The sequence below is a fragment of the Cetorhinus maximus genome, chromosome 18, assembly GCF_964194155.1.
Source record: "Cetorhinus maximus chromosome 18, sCetMax3.hap1.1, whole genome shotgun sequence".
NCBI lineage: Eukaryota > Metazoa > Chordata > Chondrichthyes > Lamniformes > Cetorhinidae > Cetorhinus > Cetorhinus maximus.
In genome coordinates this window covers 33,886,031-33,904,622 of record NC_135896.1, presented here as the reverse complement: position 1 = coordinate 33,904,622, position 18,592 = coordinate 33,886,031, and the positions used below count along the sequence as shown (strand labels likewise).

The following is an 18,592-nucleotide window of genomic DNA, read 5'->3' as shown; positions in this document are numbered from 1 at the left end:
GCTGTTCCTGATATCTATTAATGACCTAGACCTTGGTGCACAGGGCACAATTTCAAAATTTGCTGATGATATGCAACTTGGAAGCATTGTGAACTGTGAGGAGGAAGGTGTAGATCTTCATAACAACATAGTTAAGTTGGTGGAATAGATGTACAGGTGGGAGATGAAGTTCAATGCGAAGAATTGTGAAGTGATTCATTTTGGTAGGAAGAACATGGAGAGACAATATAAAATAAAGGGTACAATTCTAAAGGGGGTGCAGTAGCAGAGGGACCTGGGTGTATGTCGTGAAGAGATATTAATGTCTATAATGTTATTGGAAATTATTTTTAAATTGGACTTGTAGTAGGGTCTGTGTCTGTTTTTGTTTTGGATTTCCAGCATCCGCAGTAGTTTTTTGTTTTTATCTCTGTGTCTATGTGTGTGGCTTAATTGGATTAAAGCCAGCTAGTCTGGATGCTTTGATGTATAGTCGTTTGAGATGTTAATTAGATAAACGTAAAGAATAGAAGGTAAAGTGCTATTTACATTTGTTGAATAAACCATTCAAAAGAATGGGTAAAATCTTGTACATAGCTGGGAGACGCAAAGCAATGTGTTTACATTACTAATAAAAATGGTGGAATGAAAGGATTATTGTTAGGTGAGGTAAATTAGAAAAACCTAGTAATACAATGGAAAATTTACATTCAAAGGGAAAGCTAGGTATAAACAGAAGGGAGTTTGTGTGTGTCAGTCAGAGGCATTTAAGATCTAACCAGCCTGTAAGCCTACAACTGCAAAGGAACCAAATTGCAAGGGACCTCATTTCGAATTCGTAAGGTCAAATATGCTTTGCCTGGTGTCTGTTTAAAGTCTATGGGTTGTTGTTGCCTTGGTAAAGATTTATCACTGGGAGTGATTAATTTGGGGATTTGTTTAAAAGTTATGGTAGTAATTTGTAGACATGTGTATGTGTTTAATTTGTTGCTAAGTTAATAATTGTTTAATTTAATTTTATATAAAAACCTCTTGAGGCTTGGTGATTTTATTCCTGAATTCAGAGCTGCATCTCAAACATACCAATTGAAAATATAGGTCATGACAGTTGTTTAAGTTTCCCTCTGGGATTTAAACAACTCAGCCTTTACCAACAGCTGTGTGATAACAGTGTATATGTTCATAAGTCATTGAAGGTGGCAGGACAAGTGAAGAGATTGGTTAATAAAGCTTGCAGTATCCTAGGTTTTATTAATAGGGGCATAGAGTACAAGAGCAATGAGGTAATATTGAACTTAAATAAGACACTAGTTCAGCCTCAGCTAGAATACTGCGTCCAGTTCTGGGCACCACGCTTTAGGAAGGATGTGAAGGCATTGGAGAAAGTGCAGAAAAGCTTCATGAGAATGGTTCCAGGGATGAGAAACTTCAGTTATGAAGATAGATAGGAGAAGTTAGGTCTGTTTTCCTTGAAGAAAAGGCTGAGAGGAGATTTGATAGAGGTATTCAAAATCATAAGGGGCAGAATTTTTCTGTCGGCGAGCTGGCCCCATTTAAATATTCAGGAAGGCGGGGGGACAGTGAAATCAGCTGTCCGCCCGCCGACCTGTCAATGGCCAACTGAGGCCATTGACAGGGTAGTTAAAACAATTAAAGGCCATGCCCGTCCAACCTTAAGGTTGGTGGGGAGGCCAGGAGCCCCGGCGGGCTTCTGAAAGAACATGAAACCTCATCCACCGGTGGAATGAGGTTTCATGTCGGTTTTTAAAAACTTTAATAAAGTTTCTGTGATATTTATTAACATGTCCCATTGCGTGTGACATTGTCACATGAGGGAGACGTGTTAATGATTTTTTTTTCTATTTTTAAAGCTTCAAAAACTTTCAGCGATCTCCCTGAGGCAGCACCTAGTCTCCCTGAGGCAGCACCTAAGGGGGGGGAGGCAGAAGAATGGCACTAAGTGAATTGCTCATTTGAAGAGCCGATGTAGACACGATGGGCTGAATGGCTTCCTTCTGCATTAACAATTCTATGATTGCTAAAGCCACAACTAAACAGCCTTGTAGAGTAAAGGGTTAATTCTAATAATAGTTACTGAGCATGTGCATAAGGAGCTGTGTCATAATTATATCAATCACAGAAATATATATTTCCTATGTCATTCATCCTTTACAATGAACAACTCTACAGACTGAGCTCTATTGTATGCTATCCTCATGAGAGTGAGATGGGAGATTTACAGATGATGCAGTACCCCCACTTAATTCTACTTATCTTTTATCTGAGTCAAGTTAAAAATGATGGATGGTATAACACATGTGCCCTGGATGCAAGACATAGCATATTTTACAATGTGTCAAGGTCAATTATTTCCAATATCACACTACTGTTACTTATTTCTCAAAGGCATAATGATATTTCCAATATCACACGGCTGTTACTTATTTCTCAAAGGCATAATGATATTTCCAATATCACACGGCTGTTACTTATTTCTCAAAGGCATAATGATATTTCCAATATCACACTGCTGTTACTTATTTCTCAAAGGCATAATGAACATTTCAAAAATCAAAAGGATTCTAAAATAAGCAAAGCGTTCGGAGGAAAGTCACTGAAAACAAATCAAAATAAATTAACAACTGACACTTGCTTACTCTTGGATTCATTCATCTGTTTTCCTTTCTCAGGGTTTCTTATCTTGAGCTAATGATTTTCACCAACCCAACTCACAACTTTATTTTTTTCCTCTCCTCGTCAGTCTATCTCCTTTCTCCCACTTCTATTATGACATATAGATTGCGGTCAAAATAAAGGGCGGAATCTTGCTGCGCTGCTCTTTAACTGCTAAGCCACGGTGGTCCTCAAAATACTTTAACCTTTTAAAATGTGAGATGGTACAATGTCCAGACAGCAATATAAACGACCATGTTGCTGATGCCATATACGACATTTAAATATAATGTCCGAAACCAACGGAAGGTGCCGGACGATTTAATTTCTCACCTTCACACAGTTTAAACACGTACACCTAGACTTCAACTACATGAACTAAAGAGCAAAACAAAAACCTAACATTAGAATGGAGATGATTTTACATCTTCTCGCCTCCTAAGTATTATACTGCTTTCTAATCACAAAGGCCAAACAGATGAGGATGTAACCGGCCGGGCAGGCGCTCCGGGCAATGGTTTAGCAGAATCCAGCTGTGGTCTTCCCTACGACCAGAAACATACCACATAGCCACCCCACACATACAGATAGTTGCCATCGAGAACCGCACAGTGACCGCTTCTCTCCTCTGCCACCCTGTTAATTCCGGAATCAGCCATTTCCGCCCCTCAGTCCGCTCCAATGTCCCATCCGGGCTATAGGCAGGGGGGAGGAGGGACGGTCCGGGAAGCGAAATATCTCAAAATGCAGCAGCAGCAGCAACAACAAGGAGAGCTTATAGTTGCAGGAAAAGGATTCATGTCTGTTCTTGCAATTATATCCATTTCGAGTTGTTAAACGAATGCATTTCCCATTTTTATTTAAATATCATTTATGTTATGCAATGCTCCTGTGCATAGCACTTTGATATATATAGATACATATAGAACATATGCAGCAGCAGCAACAACAAGGAGAGCTCATAGTTGCAGGAAAAGGATTCATGTCTGTTCTTGCAATTATATCCATTTCGAGTTGTTAAACGAATGCATTTCCCATTTTTATTTAAATATCATTTATGTTATGCAATGCTCCTGTGCATAGCACTTTGATATATATAGATACATATATAAATAAAACTGTATTCTTAGACAGTCCCTTGGGATGGAGGATGGCTTGCTCCTATTCCAGTTTCATGGGTTCTGAGATGGCTGATGAGTCCAATGCGTGAACAGCAGACACTGCCACATGCAGTGCTTGAAGATAGATAGAGACAGATAGGTAGACTGCTTGGATGTTTGTGCACTCTCTCCGACTCTCCCTCTGCATGTTTCCAACGAAATCTCTCTAAGTATTCGGTGCCTTCCCCATTGCACCTTCTCCATTATGGACGGTCACAGGTCAGAAATTTCCATGAGTTAACAGGGTTGTTTGACCTTTTTGGGGATGCTTTAAGGAATCCCTAGAGCATTTCTGCTGGGAGTGTCCTGCTGTGACTGAGTTCCTTGTAAAGCAGTTGCTTCAGGAGTCTGATATGTCCTGTCCAGCGCAGCTGGTTTTGAGTGATTAGCATCTCAATGCTAGGCACGTTGGCTTGAGAGGGGACGTTGTTGTTGGACTGCTTTTCTTGCCACAGGATTTGGAGGACTTTCGAAGGCACTGCTGGTGGTACTTCTCCAGTGCTTTGAGGTGCCTGCTGCCAATTGTTCAAGCCTCTAAAACATGTAGGAGCACAGGAATCATTGTTACCCAGTAAACCATGACCCTAGTGACCATATTTGAGATCCTGGTCCTCAAATACCCTTTTCCATAGTAGGCCAAAGGCTGAGCTGTCACAGGCTGATGATGAATTGCATCATCTAAGTCAGCCTTTGTTGAGAGGAGGCTCCAAAAATATGGAAAATGGTCCATGTTTTCCAGGATCTTACAGTTGATCTTAATCGATAGGGAGGTGTTGTGCTGTGGGAGCTATTGGAAGAGAACCTTAGTTTTCCAGATGATTAATGAAAGGCCCATTTTCTGATATGCTTTGGAGAAGGAGTCAACAATGACCTGCAGTTCAGTTTCTGAGTGAGTGCACACAAACGTCATCTGCATACTGGAGCTCAATGATTGAGGTTGGTGTGGTTTTGGATTCAGATTGAAGGTGGTGTTGGTTGAACATTTTCCCATCCGTTCCGTAAATTATCTCAATGCTGTATATATAAAGCATGAACCTGGTCCCACTTTTCCTTTCAGTAATATGCCTCTCCACCCTTTTGCCCTAGGTCTCTCCTAACAAGGTTTTCTCTTACACCTTCCCTGCTGCTCGTAATATGTTCCACAATTCCATTATCCTCTTGTTAAAAGTATACTGCCTAAATGTGTTTGAAAACTAAATTCTTCTTTGATATCTTAATTAAGATTTTTAATCCTAAATCTGAAATTTTCCATCATTGAAATTAAATGTAGGCCTCCTCTAAATTATTTTGACTCAAAATCAAATAGCCAGATGATAATACTGCAAAGATATGCAGGTATATCTAACAATTTATCAGTTTGTTATCACATTGCAGTTTGTGGGAGCTTGCTATGCAGACATAGGTAGGTACTTTTCCTGCAATTCTACAGTGGCTACACTCCAAAAATGCTTTAATTAGCTGTAAAGTGCTTTAGGATAGGTTGAGGTTCTGAAAGGCATTAAAAAATAAAAGTCTATGTATATATTAATAATTTGGACTTAAATGTGAGTGGTATGATTGGGAAATTTGAAGATGACACAAAAACTGGCCGTGTAGTTGATAGTAAAAAGGATAGCTGTGGTCTCCATAATGATATCAATGGTTTGATTGAGTGGGCGGAAAAGTGGCAGATGAAATTCAAGCCAGAGAAGTGTGAAGTAATGCCTTTAGGATGGGCAAACAAAACTAGAGAATAGACAATAAATGGGAGGATATTGGGAGTGGTGAAGGGAGTGAGAGACATTGAAGTGCATGTCCACAGGTCCCTGAAAGTGGCAGGATAAATGGATAAGATGGTAAAGAAAACATATGGAATGCTTTCCTTTATTGGACAAGGTATAGAATACAAAAGCAGGGATGTAATAATGGAAGTGTATAAAACGCTGGTTAGGCCACAGCTGGAATTTTATGTACAGTTCTCATTGCCAGATTACATGAATGACATAATTGCTCTGGAGAGAGTACAGAGGAGATTTACAAGAATGTTGCCAGAGCGTGAAAATTGCAGTCATGGGGAAAGATTGGATAGGCTGGAGTTGTTTTCCTTGGAACTGAGGAGGCTGAGGGGTTGATCTGATTGAGGTATACAAGATTATGAGGGGCCTAGATAGAGTAGACAGGGATGCCCTGTTTCCCCCAGCAGAGAGGTCAGTTACCAGGGAGCACAGATTTAAGGTGATTGGTAGAAGGATTAGAGGGGACATGAGAAAAAACTTCTTCACCCAGATGTTGGTGGGTGCCTGGTTTGGTGGTGGAGGCAGAAACCCTCAACTCATTTAAAAAGTACCTGGATCTGCACCTAAAAGTGCTGTAACCTTCAAGACTACAGACTGGGCACTGGAAGGTGGTACTAGAATGGGCAGCTACTTTTTTATTTTTTGGCCAGTGCAGACATGATGGGCTGAATGGCCTCTTTCTGTGCCATAACTTTTCTATTGTTCTATATGTGTATATTTAGGTATTTTAGGCTGCATGTAGTGACATCACAAGTGCTGGACTGAATGGAAAGGATTACGTAATTCTCCCATCAATGACATCTGCAAGTGATTAGGATTGATTTTACTCACAAAATATTATCATGTAATAATACTTGCTGTATTTAGCTGGAGAAATAATCGAGAAGCTCTGAATCAGTCATGCATTTTGTTTGCTGTAGTTTGTAAAGACACTATTTAAATATACCTGGTTGAGTAAATTGTTGTATTGCTGCAATCACCACCCCACCTCAAACGCATTGGCTGACACAATGATGCCAATAATCATTTTGTTTACATTATCCTTTTCTCCTATACCATACATTGTGAAGAAAATTTCATCCTTGACCAGAGCTTGATCCCAGCTGCCTCTACTCTTCCATTTGCCATAAGTAGCTCCTTGCTTCATTGATAGCACTGTCTCTCCATTCAGACATCCTTGTATCTTCTTTCCAGTCTTATTCTCTGCTGCTCTTACTCACTTCATTCATTTCAAATTTATTCTCCACAGCCATGCACCCTGCTTTGCTGAGGTAGACTGGGCACTTTTCAGGGCCAAAAGTGATGGCCTTAGGCCTGTTCGTGAGTCCTACGGGATAATGGCTACCCTGATCAGATCATTTCGCACTGTATAAATATTAGTTATACCATTACAAAAAAAACATTGCTTGTTCTCATATATTTCATGCTTGGTAATTAAATTTCTGTAATTTGGAGGGTTTCAAAGATTAATTGGACAGTATTTGTGCACAAATTACTCACTGATTTAGGTACATTTCTGCTTCCAGTAGAAATAAAACAAATTAAAGTAGCTATCTTTGTATTTCCTTAATTTCTGAGGGTTAATGGTGGCTTTATATTTTTTATTTGCACCTCCGCCTCTATGGTGTTCTTCAGCCCTTATAATTGAATTTAATAAAGGTAGTTCTGTGTCTTCATTCAGTGAGTTTTGTTACTTTGAAGCTGATGGTTGAATTAAGAATGTATCAATATCTGCTGTTTATTTTTGAATTTACGACAATAATTCCTGTTTTTTGTAATTTATTTGCTCCCAATGAAATGGCTGTATTACATCTTAAGTAAAGAGAACATATTACATAACCTGAGGTGCACCAGCTAGGGATTGACATATAAATGCCAGCCTTGACTACATCACAAGAATCAAAATGTATTAAAAATATCCCAGCCATCAGCTGAATGGTGAGCAAAGCATATTACCCCAATTCTGAATGGGCAAACATATCAGATACCCAACATGGATGAACAAAGCATCAGGGCCCCGATTTAGTGCCTCATGGGAAAGACAGAGCAGCACTTCCTCAGTATTGCTTGGAAGTCACATGATCTTCCTTTTATTATTGTTATGAGGCAGCAGATGATGTGTGCCAGGCGGACCAAATCCACAAGGGAAACTTGATTGTGCTATCACAATGGTTTTGCAATTTGTATTTATTATGAGACGTGTGCACTGAATTCAGAAGTAACAAGTCCACCAAGACCTTTAGAGATTTTTTAAAAATTAAATTAAAATACTTATTAGCAAAATAAAAGATGTCAAGCACATACATAAGACTGCCATAACAGCTCCTAAAATTCCTAATTAACCTGACTCCCAGGTTAAGGATTTACAAGTTCAACCTGTTTGACCACATTATGAATGCGCCTTTCCTTGAACTTGAACCTGGAACTTCTGGCTCAGAGGCAGGGTTGCTACCCACTGTACCAGGACTCCAGGGGGAGACTCCTTAGTGGATAATCTTAACCTTAGATCTGAAAAAATTAGTCACGGGTTTCTGCTATTTGCCCTGTTTGCAGGGTGGCAGTGGACTTTTAGGACAATGTAATGCTGTTGTTTTGTGAGTCTCTTGTCTGCTGTTCTATGACTGAGCAGATTGGCGCTATTCTCAGAACCCGGCTGCCTTCGGCTTTGTGACGAATGCTGCCTTTTGGCGCCAAAGCTGCAGGATGGCGACGAAAGTGAAGACCAAAGTTTTAGCTGCTTTTAAAATGCATGGATTAATCCTGAGATCGTAAGTAGAAAATAGTTTATTACAAAACCAACTGCTCCATATATTTACAATTCGAGAAGTGTCAGAAAGCGGATCGTCAAGTTTTATTTACGTTAAAATGGTTCGTTTTTATTATAACTCGTCCCCATGCAGTTTAGTGTTAAAACTATACTTTATATGTGCGTATATATAATGCATCACCATTTTCCTAAGTAATAAAAGTACAATAATTAACACAACCAGCTGGTTTATAATTCATGTTTTCGTGAAATGTAAGCGAGCTCTCAAGTCACAATGACCTCACGGTGCGTTGCTCTAAGTCTGCGTTTTTTTTAAAAAAGTAACTTAATTTCAACAGCTTTTCCGGTTATTATTGTTTAGATCTGTGGCGTGTTGGTTTGGTAAGGCTGTGTTCACAACAATGTGCATTTATGTCGCAGAAGAAAAATCGACTCAAGGCGCCTCAGCTTCTAAAATTGAAATCAGTCAGAGGACAAGAGCAGGGATGACAAACAAAAAACTTGGCCAAAGCGGGATTACTGAGGAGTGGTTTGAGGAGGCAATTGCAGCATTTGGCTTAGAAACAGCTGAGGGCACACGGTAAAGGGACTGAGTAGTACACAATATACTGAGGAACGTAACAGGGTTTTTGGAGAATTGTAGGGCTAAAATAGTTACGAACATAGGGAGGGATGAAGTCATAAAGGAACATAAACACAAGGATTTTTAAATTTGAGGCAATGGGGTATGAAGGTCGAACGTAGGACCATGTTTGCTAGCACAGGTGTGATGGCTGAGTGAGATGCTGCGGTGTAGGGTGTGGGCAAGCAGGGTTTGGATGAGAGACCAGCCCAGAGCATTGAAATAGTTAAGTCTGAAAGTTGCCAGCCCTATGGAGGTGGGTCTTGAGATGGGGCTGGTAGCAAATTCTGAAAGTAGTTGACCCCGGTGCGTTCATGCCTCTGAGTGTTTTTGCTGAAGGCTGGTTCACTGTGGCACCGATTTGCCCAGTGGCAGGTGGCCAATGAGCTCAATGAAGGGCACATAAGGTCAGGGTGAGGATGGGAATTTCCAGGTATGGGGTCAGACCCCCCCACTGCCTTCTGAAGCTGGTGGCAGCTTGAAGGTGGCCCCTGGCAGGAGGCCGGGCATCCGTCAGCACCTTCACGTGATCACCCCAGTACAGACCCGCTGGGATGTGGCAGCCACAACTGTAAGCCATTGTTTGGAAGGGCTCACCCCTCCACACTGATGGCCCCATATCTGTGGTTATGTGGGATTTTAAATTTATGTTTGTGCTGCAGAGTGCATCACCATTTTGAGGCACCCTATGGCCTCCTGCCTACCTCAGCAATACCCAACTCTTCTGCTGGGGCTGTGGGCCCTCTCACTACCCTGGTCTGCTCAGCCCCTTTAATGGATTATGCCATGTTGTTACGACTGGGATGGAAGGAATGCGCAGGTTCTCTGGCCCCACTACTCCACAGGTTCCACCATAAGGGTAAATGTTTAATTCACTCACAAAATGGTCAATTGTTTACTTTCGCTACTGCTAGACCCAGAGAAAAATGGACTTTAACCAGGCTTTTTTCAATAAACTCAACAATTGATTTATTAAGAAACAACTCAGTTTTTAAAAAGAAGTCGCAAAACTGGTGAACATAGAATTTGTAATCTGGAAGTGTAATGATTTGCCTCTTTTAAAATCCCAACACACACAACAAAGGACAATACAAAATAAGGTCTCTCCCAAGGTTGGTGTAAGGGAACACTTTACGAAAAAGGATAAAGTTCGAAATGGTCTTGATGCTGCCGATTTGGTGTTCCTGCATGCAAAGACTAAGCGCTGGCCACAGTAGCTGTCTGGAAGTTCTTTCCAAATGATCTTCGGTGAAACACTGTCTTTGGGCACGCTTCTGATACAGACAAGTCATACTGAGATTAGAATTTTCTGGCTGAAGGTGAAGACCCACTCAGGACTGCAGGCAATAACAGGGAGAGAGAGGAGCAATCTCCCTTCACAATTTGCTCCCAAGACACACTCTGAGTTAAAGAAAAGTGCTCAGACAGAACTTCTCCCAGGCCACGTGTTTTTCAGCCAATCAGCAGGAGCCCACAGCCTGACAACAATAGTTTTTAAAAATTTTAACTCTGGTAAACAAAAGAATTGTTTTCTCCCCAGGTGTCTTACTGGTTATTTAGCTGAAGCCTTGCGATTTTTTTGAAAAAAAACAGCTTGCTCACAGACCAAATTGAACTTGTAACCTTTTAAAAAAACTGAGGAGAGTGTCCAAATAATTCAATGTCCTTACAATTTTTCAAAAAGCATATGGTTTTTGGAGATAGGAATTCCTAACAATGTTTCAAAAGCTTAATTTTCCAATTCCCACCCAACTGAGGCACATCCGCAAAATGTTGATGAAAATAACAGAAACAAAGTTGATTTTCCACAACCATAAAATAATAATAATTTAAAAAATTTATGGCCTTGTCTACCTTCAGGTACCGGTAATGGTTTTCAGATTGAAGCTCCTCTTTTTCTTTTAAGAATTCCTCCTGAATGCTGCCATCAAATTCCTAGCTGAAATTGGAAAAGGCAGTGAGTTACTAATATTAAATTGGTTCTCTAGCGAGGACAACTTGGCCTTTGTCGGACTAACTGCCAGCCAAAGCCAAGGAGCCTTTCTCCCCAGGCCAGGCTCACTCGTTCAGGGTGACAGGGAATATGGGGCAGCCTCCCCTCCCATCTTGGGCTGTCTCCAAAATGACTTGCCGTAGCCTGCAGTAGTTTTCTCTCTTCCTTTGCTGGCTGCAGTTAGAGAGAGGAAAGACTATAATTTATTTTCTTTTTGCACAAATATCATCGGAAAAGGCACCAGAACAAATTGGATTTATCAAATAAAATGTTGAAAATATTCTGCATCCCCAAAAAGAGTAGAGTTTGGCTTTACCATCTTCGTACGTAATAATAAGCAGTTAACAGTTTTTCAGTGCCTCCCAATGGAGACAAGTCTGAGAATTTGTATTCCTTGTTGCTGCTTGGATTGACGCGTTTTATTTTCGGTGTACAAGTCAACCCTGTTTTTTGGAAGAATTTTTCTAAGCTTCAAAGGTGAGCATGCCAACATCTACTGTAGAAGTGGTAATGGACAATATAGTCCAGGGGATGGATACTGTTCTCTCAGCCGTGATTAGGATTTCTAAAGGTCCTATCGTCTGCCCAGTGCTAGGTTGAGAACATCTCATGGCTGGAGAAGAACTTGGAGATGGGGGAAGAGGGTAAGTGTAAGGATCTAGTTGTCGTGGACCACATACTTAGAACTAGGTATGAGGTTCTGCTTAGAGTTTGAGCAGTTTGGGTCAAAATTAGAATGCAGAAACTCACAGGTAATAATCTCTCTGGCTTGTTACGTCAGTTGTGTGCAAATTGGCATTGGGACTAACAGCTTAGCAGGTTAAATGCATGGCAGAAACACTTGAGTGGGAGACAGGGGATTTCAATTCATGGGGCACTAGCACCAGTACTGGGGAAAGAGGGAGTTGATCTTTTGGGACGGACTCCACTTAAACTGGGCTGGGACCAATGGCGAGTCCAATAACTAGGGGAGCAGGTAGGTTTTAACCTAATGAAAAGGGGAGTGGGAGAAGTCAAGAAAGTATAAGTTCAAGCAGAGTAAGTGAAATGTCAGGGCTATAGAGCAGAGTGGCAATTTGGGTAAAAATTAGAGTGAATAGGAAGGGATAGAGCTTAAAGATAAAAGGATGCTAAATTCTATGGTGACATCAGAAAAATAGCAAAAAGTTAAAACTAAAGGCACTATATGAATGTGCGAAATATTTGCAATACATTAGTTGAATTAGTAGCATCCCCGATAGAAATAAATGGGTTTGATCTAATAGCCATTATGGATACATGATTGCACAGTGACTCAGGTTGGGAACTAAATATTCCAGGATACTTGATTTTTAGAAGGCATAGGTAAAATGGAAAAGGAGGATGGGATAAAGACAATACAGAGAGAAAAAAATCTCAGCTTGGAAAAATCATGTAAAATCAGTTTGGTTTGAGCTAAGGGGCAAAAAACACTGGTGGGAATATTTTATGGGCTTCCTAATAGTAATTGTAGTGGGGGGGAGGGGGGAGTTGGTTTACAAATCAAGCAATTCTATGTCCACGTAACAAGGGTCATTCAGAAAAGTGAAGGAAGGTAAGTTGCCATTGACAGTACCATCTAGCAGCACTTACCCAGCAGCAACCTGCACACATGCTCAGTTTAGGTTCTGCCAGGGCCTCTTAGCTCCTGATGTCATTACAGCCTTGGTCCAGACATGGACAAAAAAACTGAACTCAAGAGGCGAGGTGAGAGTGACAGCCCTTGACGTCAAGACAGTATTTGACTGAGTGCATCTTCAAGTAACCTTAGCAAAATTGATGTCAATGGGAGTGAGGAAAAAAATCTCTCCACTGTTGGAGTCATACCACTAGCACAAAGGAAGATGGTTGTAGTTTTTGGAGGCCAATCATTGTTGCAGGAGTTCCTCAGGATAGTGTCCTAGGCCAAACCATCTTCAGCTACTTCATCAGTGACCTTCCCTCCATTACAAAGTCAGAAGTGGGGATGTCTGCTGATGATTGCAGTGTTCAGCACTATTCATAACTCCTCAGATACTGAAGCAGTCTGTGTCCATATGCAGCAAGACCTGGACAACATTCATGCTTGGACTGAAGTGGCACTTGCACCACACAAGTACCAGGTAATGACCATCTCCAATAAGAAATAATTTAACCATCACCTCTTGACATTCAATGGCATTGAAATCACTGAATCTCTCACCATCAACATCCTGAGGGTTTACCATTGACCAAGAACTTATCTGGATCAGCCAAATAAATGCTGTGGCTACAAAGGCAGGTCAGTGGCTGGGAATTTTGCATGATAACTCACCACCTGGCATCTATAAGACACAAATCAGGAGTATGATGGAATGCTGCCCACTTGCCTGGATGAGTGCAGCTCCAACAACACTCAGGAAGCTCGACATAATCCAGACCACAGGAGCTGCTTAATTGGTTTATGTACCACCATAAACATTCACTCCCTCGACCACTGACACAGTGGCAACGGTGTGTACCTTCTACAGGATGCACTGCAGCAACTCGCCAAAGCTTCTTCGACAGCACCTTCCAAACCCTCAACCTCTAGCACCCATAAGGACAAGGGCAGCAGATGCATGGGAACACTGCCGCCTGTAAAATCCCCTCCAAGCTACATAACCAACCTGACTTGGAACTATAATCGCCATTCGTTCACCATTGCTTGTCAAACTAATAGCACTGTAGGTGTACCTACACCAGATGGACTGCAGTGATTCAACAAAGTGGCTCACCACTAAGTTCTCAAGAGCAATTAGGAATGAGCAACAAATGCTGGCCCTGCCAGCAATGCTCACATCCCACAAAAGAATTTTTAAAAATGAAAGATAGTATTGGATTAAAGGAAGAAGCTTATCATATTGCAAAAAAAGGTAGTAAAACTGAGGATTGGGTGGAATTTAGAATTCAGCAAACGGCGACCAAGAAGTGGATAGTGAGAGGGAAAATAGAATGAGAGTAAACTAGAAAAAGACAAAAACAGATTGTGAAAGCTTATAAATATGTAATAAGAAAAAGATTGATTAAAGTAAACATGGTTTCCTTCCAGGAGAAATTATGATGGGGGGAATAAGGAAATAGCAGAGACATTGAATAAATACTTGTATCTGTCTTCAAGGCAGAAGAGATCAAAATATATTACCTCCAATCCAATGAAACATACCAGAAATAGTGGTGACCCAAGCTTCTGGTGAGAATGAGGAACTTAAAGGAGGGGATAGCAGAGGATAGTAAAGAAATAATGCTGGAGGAATTGATAAGACTCAAAGTTGACAAATTTCCTGGTCCTGGAGGCCCACATTCTAGGGCTTAAAAGAGTTGGCTCCAGCGATAGCGGATGTATTAGTTTTGATTTTACAGAATTTTCTAGATTTTAGAACAGTCCCTGTGATTGAAAGGTAGCAAATGTAACCCTGCTATTTATGAAATGTGCAAGAGAATAGGAAACTCTCAGCTAGTTAACTTGACATCAGTACTAGGGAAAAAGCTAGAGCTTATTAATAGGGATGTGGTAACAAGGTACTTTGCTCAATCATGAAATATGATTTTCTATGATTTGAGCCAAGTCAATACAGATTAATGAAAGGGAAATCATGGTTGACGGGCCTGTTAGTTTTTTGAGGATGTTAACTGGCAGAGTAGGTTAAGGGGATAAAGTGTATTTTGATTTTCAGAAGGCATATAAGATGCCAGATGCCACACGAGGTTATTATACAAAATTAAGGTTCATTGGATTGGAGGTAATATATTAGCATGGATTAAGGATTGGTTATCGGACATGAAACAGAGTAGGAATAAATGGGTCATTTTCAGATTGGCCAGCTGTAACTAGTGAGATATCGCAAGGATCAGTACTTGGATCTCAGCTACTTACAATCTATATCAATAACTTAGATGAGGGGACTGAGTGCAACCTATCCAAATTTGCCAAGTGGAAAAACAAAGATGAGGAAATGAGAAGACCAAGGATAGATGCTTATGGGAATCCAAAGGTAACGACTTGGGAGTGGAAAGAGAAGTCAATGCTGGAGATGGTCTGGCTGTAATTGAAAAAACATAAAGGTTGGAAGTAAAGCTTTGAAAAGAATTTGTCTCTGACAGGATTGATGGAAACAGCTGAATGTAGAAATTTATGCTAGAAGTAAATACCAAGCGTAATGTAAGCAGCTGTTATTTTGTTGAGATATTCTTAAGGAAAATGTTGTATGATACAGATATTAAAACGCAAGTCCTGAGAAAAACTTGCCTAGGAAGAGAGCTGATAGGATGACAAGCTATTGTCATGAATATGTGATTTCATGATTTATATGTTTTAGGAATATAACTTTTAGTTTGGGGATTGAAATTTTTAAATGTAAGTAGCTGAAAAGCATCTGGTGAGAAGATGGTAAACAGACCTAAAGTAATTGCAATTCAAAGGCCAGAGTTGGAAGTGGGAAAACCCTAAACAATGGATGATCCCTCTCAAGTTTCTTGATGGAGACGGGATGTATGTAGCTGTCTCCGTAAGGGGTTAAAATTATTCATAATATTTCTCAGATTAAAGGGATGGTTTGGGAATTGGAACGGATTGGTTTAAATCTCCATTTAGGACATCCCAGATATGCCATGGGGATAGATTGCAGGAAGATTTTTTTGGTTGGGTTTTATCTGTGATTTCTCACCGAAAACAGTCAGCCAGCTGGGGAGCAGTTTTGAAGCAGGCAATTGAAATCTGCATCCGGCGCAGCTTTGAGATAAGCAGAGTGAGAACCTGCCAGGAGCTGTAGAGCAGTAGCAGAGGGCCATCAGAAACTCGAAACGTCAACTCTTTTCTTCTCCACCAATGCTGCCAGACCTGCTGAGTTTTTCCAGGTAATTCTGTTTTTGTATCAGAAACTAAGGCTGTTTTCCAATTTGGAGCTACCAAGCCAGAAAGCAGTGAGGCTCATGCTTGAGCTGGGGTGTCCACAATCGGCAGGTGTTGAGGAAGAGTTGGAAGGGTTCTCCTAGCCGGATGCTAGCGGAAGGACCCCAAGAAACCTCATACCTCAGAGAATAGAGAGAACACTGAGGAGAATCAAAGCAATTTTCGTTTTAAAAGTTACTGGTCTCTACCAAGATCACTTTGGGCAGAATTTTCAGGTCATCGGGCCTGGGAGCGGCTGGGAATCGGCCCCCGACCGCGATTTCACGCTGACTGTCCAGCGCTGTTGCGGTAGGGGCAGTAGGAGGGCGAACGCTGGGGAGCGTGCAATGAAAACTCCCTGAAGGCAGAGAGCTGAAGAATTTAGAACCATCAAATAAAGATTTTAAAATGCAGAAGAAAATGTCCACATATTGGACTCTCTCACCTAAACATATAGATTATAAAATTTCTGCCCAAACATTTTTTAAAAATTTATATCGGAAATCTGATCCTGCCTTGGATGAGGTTTCCTCAAAAATCCAAAAGCTGCATGGCCAATTTGCCTGCCTGCCAACTGTAAGGTTGGACGGGCAGTGAAAAATCCAGGTTAATTAATACATTAATGGCCTTAATAGGCCTCTTAATTGTCGGTGGGCGGGCTGCTGACTCTTGTGTGTGCCCGCCGACCGAAATATTGCGTGCTACTTTACGCTCGGGTGTGTGCCTGCATGCCGAGCAAAAATTCCTAATTTACACTTTCTAAACAAACTATGGTCTTATCTTTCCTACTGCAATAAACCATGATGTTGAATATTTTACAAAAGATTCACAATTAACTACCATTTTCTTTCTCTATGATCAGTAATGCTGCCAAATTTCTTGTGGATGTCCTTGAGACAGTCGATGATTTGAAGCTTGAAGATGCAATTGAACGCATCATTGATGCAATTGAAAAGCAGCCATGTAAGTACTAATTGAAAATTGTGAACGATTAAGGACCTGAGATCTATTGTTGATCAACTCTAAATGGAATGTACTGTGTTGTTTCAGCCCTTCGCATTCTCATTTGTAATGGGCAAATGATTCCATTGCATGCAATGGTCATGGTTGGATTCTGGGGCATTGCTAGGATGGGTTTGGGGCCTTTGGCCTGGTCAGAGTTGCTTTTGGTTTTAAGCATCTATACTGAGGTTTTAGTTGTGGAAATGGGCTATGCAAATAGTTGAACTCCAACAGTATCCCTATTACTTAGGGATTCCAAAGCTGAGGCTCTGCCAACATGAACATGAACTTTCTGGACTTGGGAAGAAGGACGTGTGCAGAGAAGTAATGTATGTTCTGTATTGAGTAACAAAAACCCCACATTTATATAGCACCTTTAATGTAATAGAATGTTCCAAGTGCTTCACAGGAGTGTCATCAAATAAAAATTGATACCAAGCCACATAACAAGATATTAGGATAGATGACCAAATGCTTGCTCAAAGATGTATCTTTGAACAAGCATCTTAAAAGTGGAGAGAGAGGAGGAGGGCTTTACAGAAGAATTACAGAATTTAGTGAGGGAATTCCAGAGCTTGGGGCCCAGACAGCTGAAGGCACAGCCACCAGTGGTGGAACAGTTAAAACCAGTGATGCACATTGAGCCAGAATAGGAGGAGTGCAAAGATCGCTAAGGGTTGTAGGAGGAGATTACAGAGATAGGGAGGGGCACAAAAACAGATGGATCTGAAAAATCTGATGAGAACTTCAAAACTGAGGCATTGCTGGACCAGGAACCACTGCAGGTCAGTGAGCGCAGGAGTGATAGGCGAACGGGACTTGTTGTGAATTAGGATACGGCAACAAAGTTTTGGAGTTGTAGATTTTGCAGTATCTTGAGTTGGAGTCCTTTACTCATATATGATGGAAATTTATGTGTATTGGATATCTGTGTATTCTAATTTTTAAAAATCCAGATTCAGATTTTACAAACTATAGCTAAATAAAGCAAAGACAACTGTTTGATTTTTGTTTCTACTTTTTCAGTGAACTGCAACATGATAGAGCAATCAATGGTGGAGGCAGCAGTCCAAGAGTGCAGTCAGACATGTGATGAAACGATGTAGGTCAACTGAAAGATTTATGTGTTACATTGACCAGAAATTATGAATGGCAATCTCAACAATTTCCCAGCTTCCATATCAACTGATATATGACTTAGCAATGCCACATTTTCACTATTAAACAAAAGTTCAGTCTTTGTAATTTGGGGAACATCCATTCACTAAGATAATTGTATTGTAAGACTTCCAATACTCTCAATCTAGTTGAGTGTTAAGGTGGGGTGATTGCATCCCAACATGCATGTGCATATATAAATGCTGTGACTTCTCTATTATCCTACTTCAGTTCCAAAGTTCTTTCCCCTGCTCTTCAGCCCCCATGCTTTCCCTTGTTTACTTCCTGACCCAGCCTTTCATTCCCAGTTTCTTTTTCATTGAAGTGTGTTGTATTGGTGCTTCCAGGACAGATTGTAAGTAAAGACTGGCTCTGAATCAATATTGACGGATGCATCTGATGTACAACAAAGATGCCTGCCAACACAATGGCATCTTTTGGCTTAAACAAATTAAAATTAGATTCTGTTAGCTGTTCAGAGCTAAGCTGGGTTCTTCTAAGGTACTTAGAAGGAAAAACGAACATGAGGATTGGAGCCATCGAGCCTGCTCTGCCAT

The 18,592-nt window shown here is 40.8% G+C and overlaps 2 protein-coding genes across 4 annotated transcripts in view; one reads left to right on the top strand and one right to left on the bottom strand.

Annotated features, from left to right (window-relative positions):
• The window catches only part of LOC144693047 (kelch domain-containing protein 1), a 67,990-nt gene extending 64,635 nt beyond the window's left edge, over positions 1–3,355 (bottom strand). For 2 of the 3 annotated variants that reach the window (XM_078562348.1, XM_078562349.1), the window contains exon 1: positions 3,216–3,355. In XM_078562348.1, the coding sequence (XP_078418474.1) occupies positions 3,216–3,311 (96 nt within the window). In that variant the 5' untranslated portion in view covers positions 3,312–3,355. Of the gene's footprint in view, positions 1–2,985; positions 3,166–3,215 lie in introns of those variants that run through there. The other variant, XM_078562350.1, reaches the window with a different exon arrangement.
• pole2 (polymerase (DNA directed), epsilon 2) overlaps positions 1–18,592 on the top strand; it is a 144,325-nt gene that overhangs the window by 77,850 nt on the left and 47,883 nt on the right. Inside the window, exons 2-4 of the mRNA XM_078562351.1 lie at positions 8,217–8,355; positions 16,738–16,838; positions 17,904–17,979. Of these exons, the coding sequence (XP_078418477.1) occupies positions 8,217–8,355; positions 16,738–16,838; positions 17,904–17,979 (316 nt within the window). The remainder of the gene's footprint in view (positions 1–8,216; positions 8,356–16,737; positions 16,839–17,903; positions 17,980–18,592) is intronic.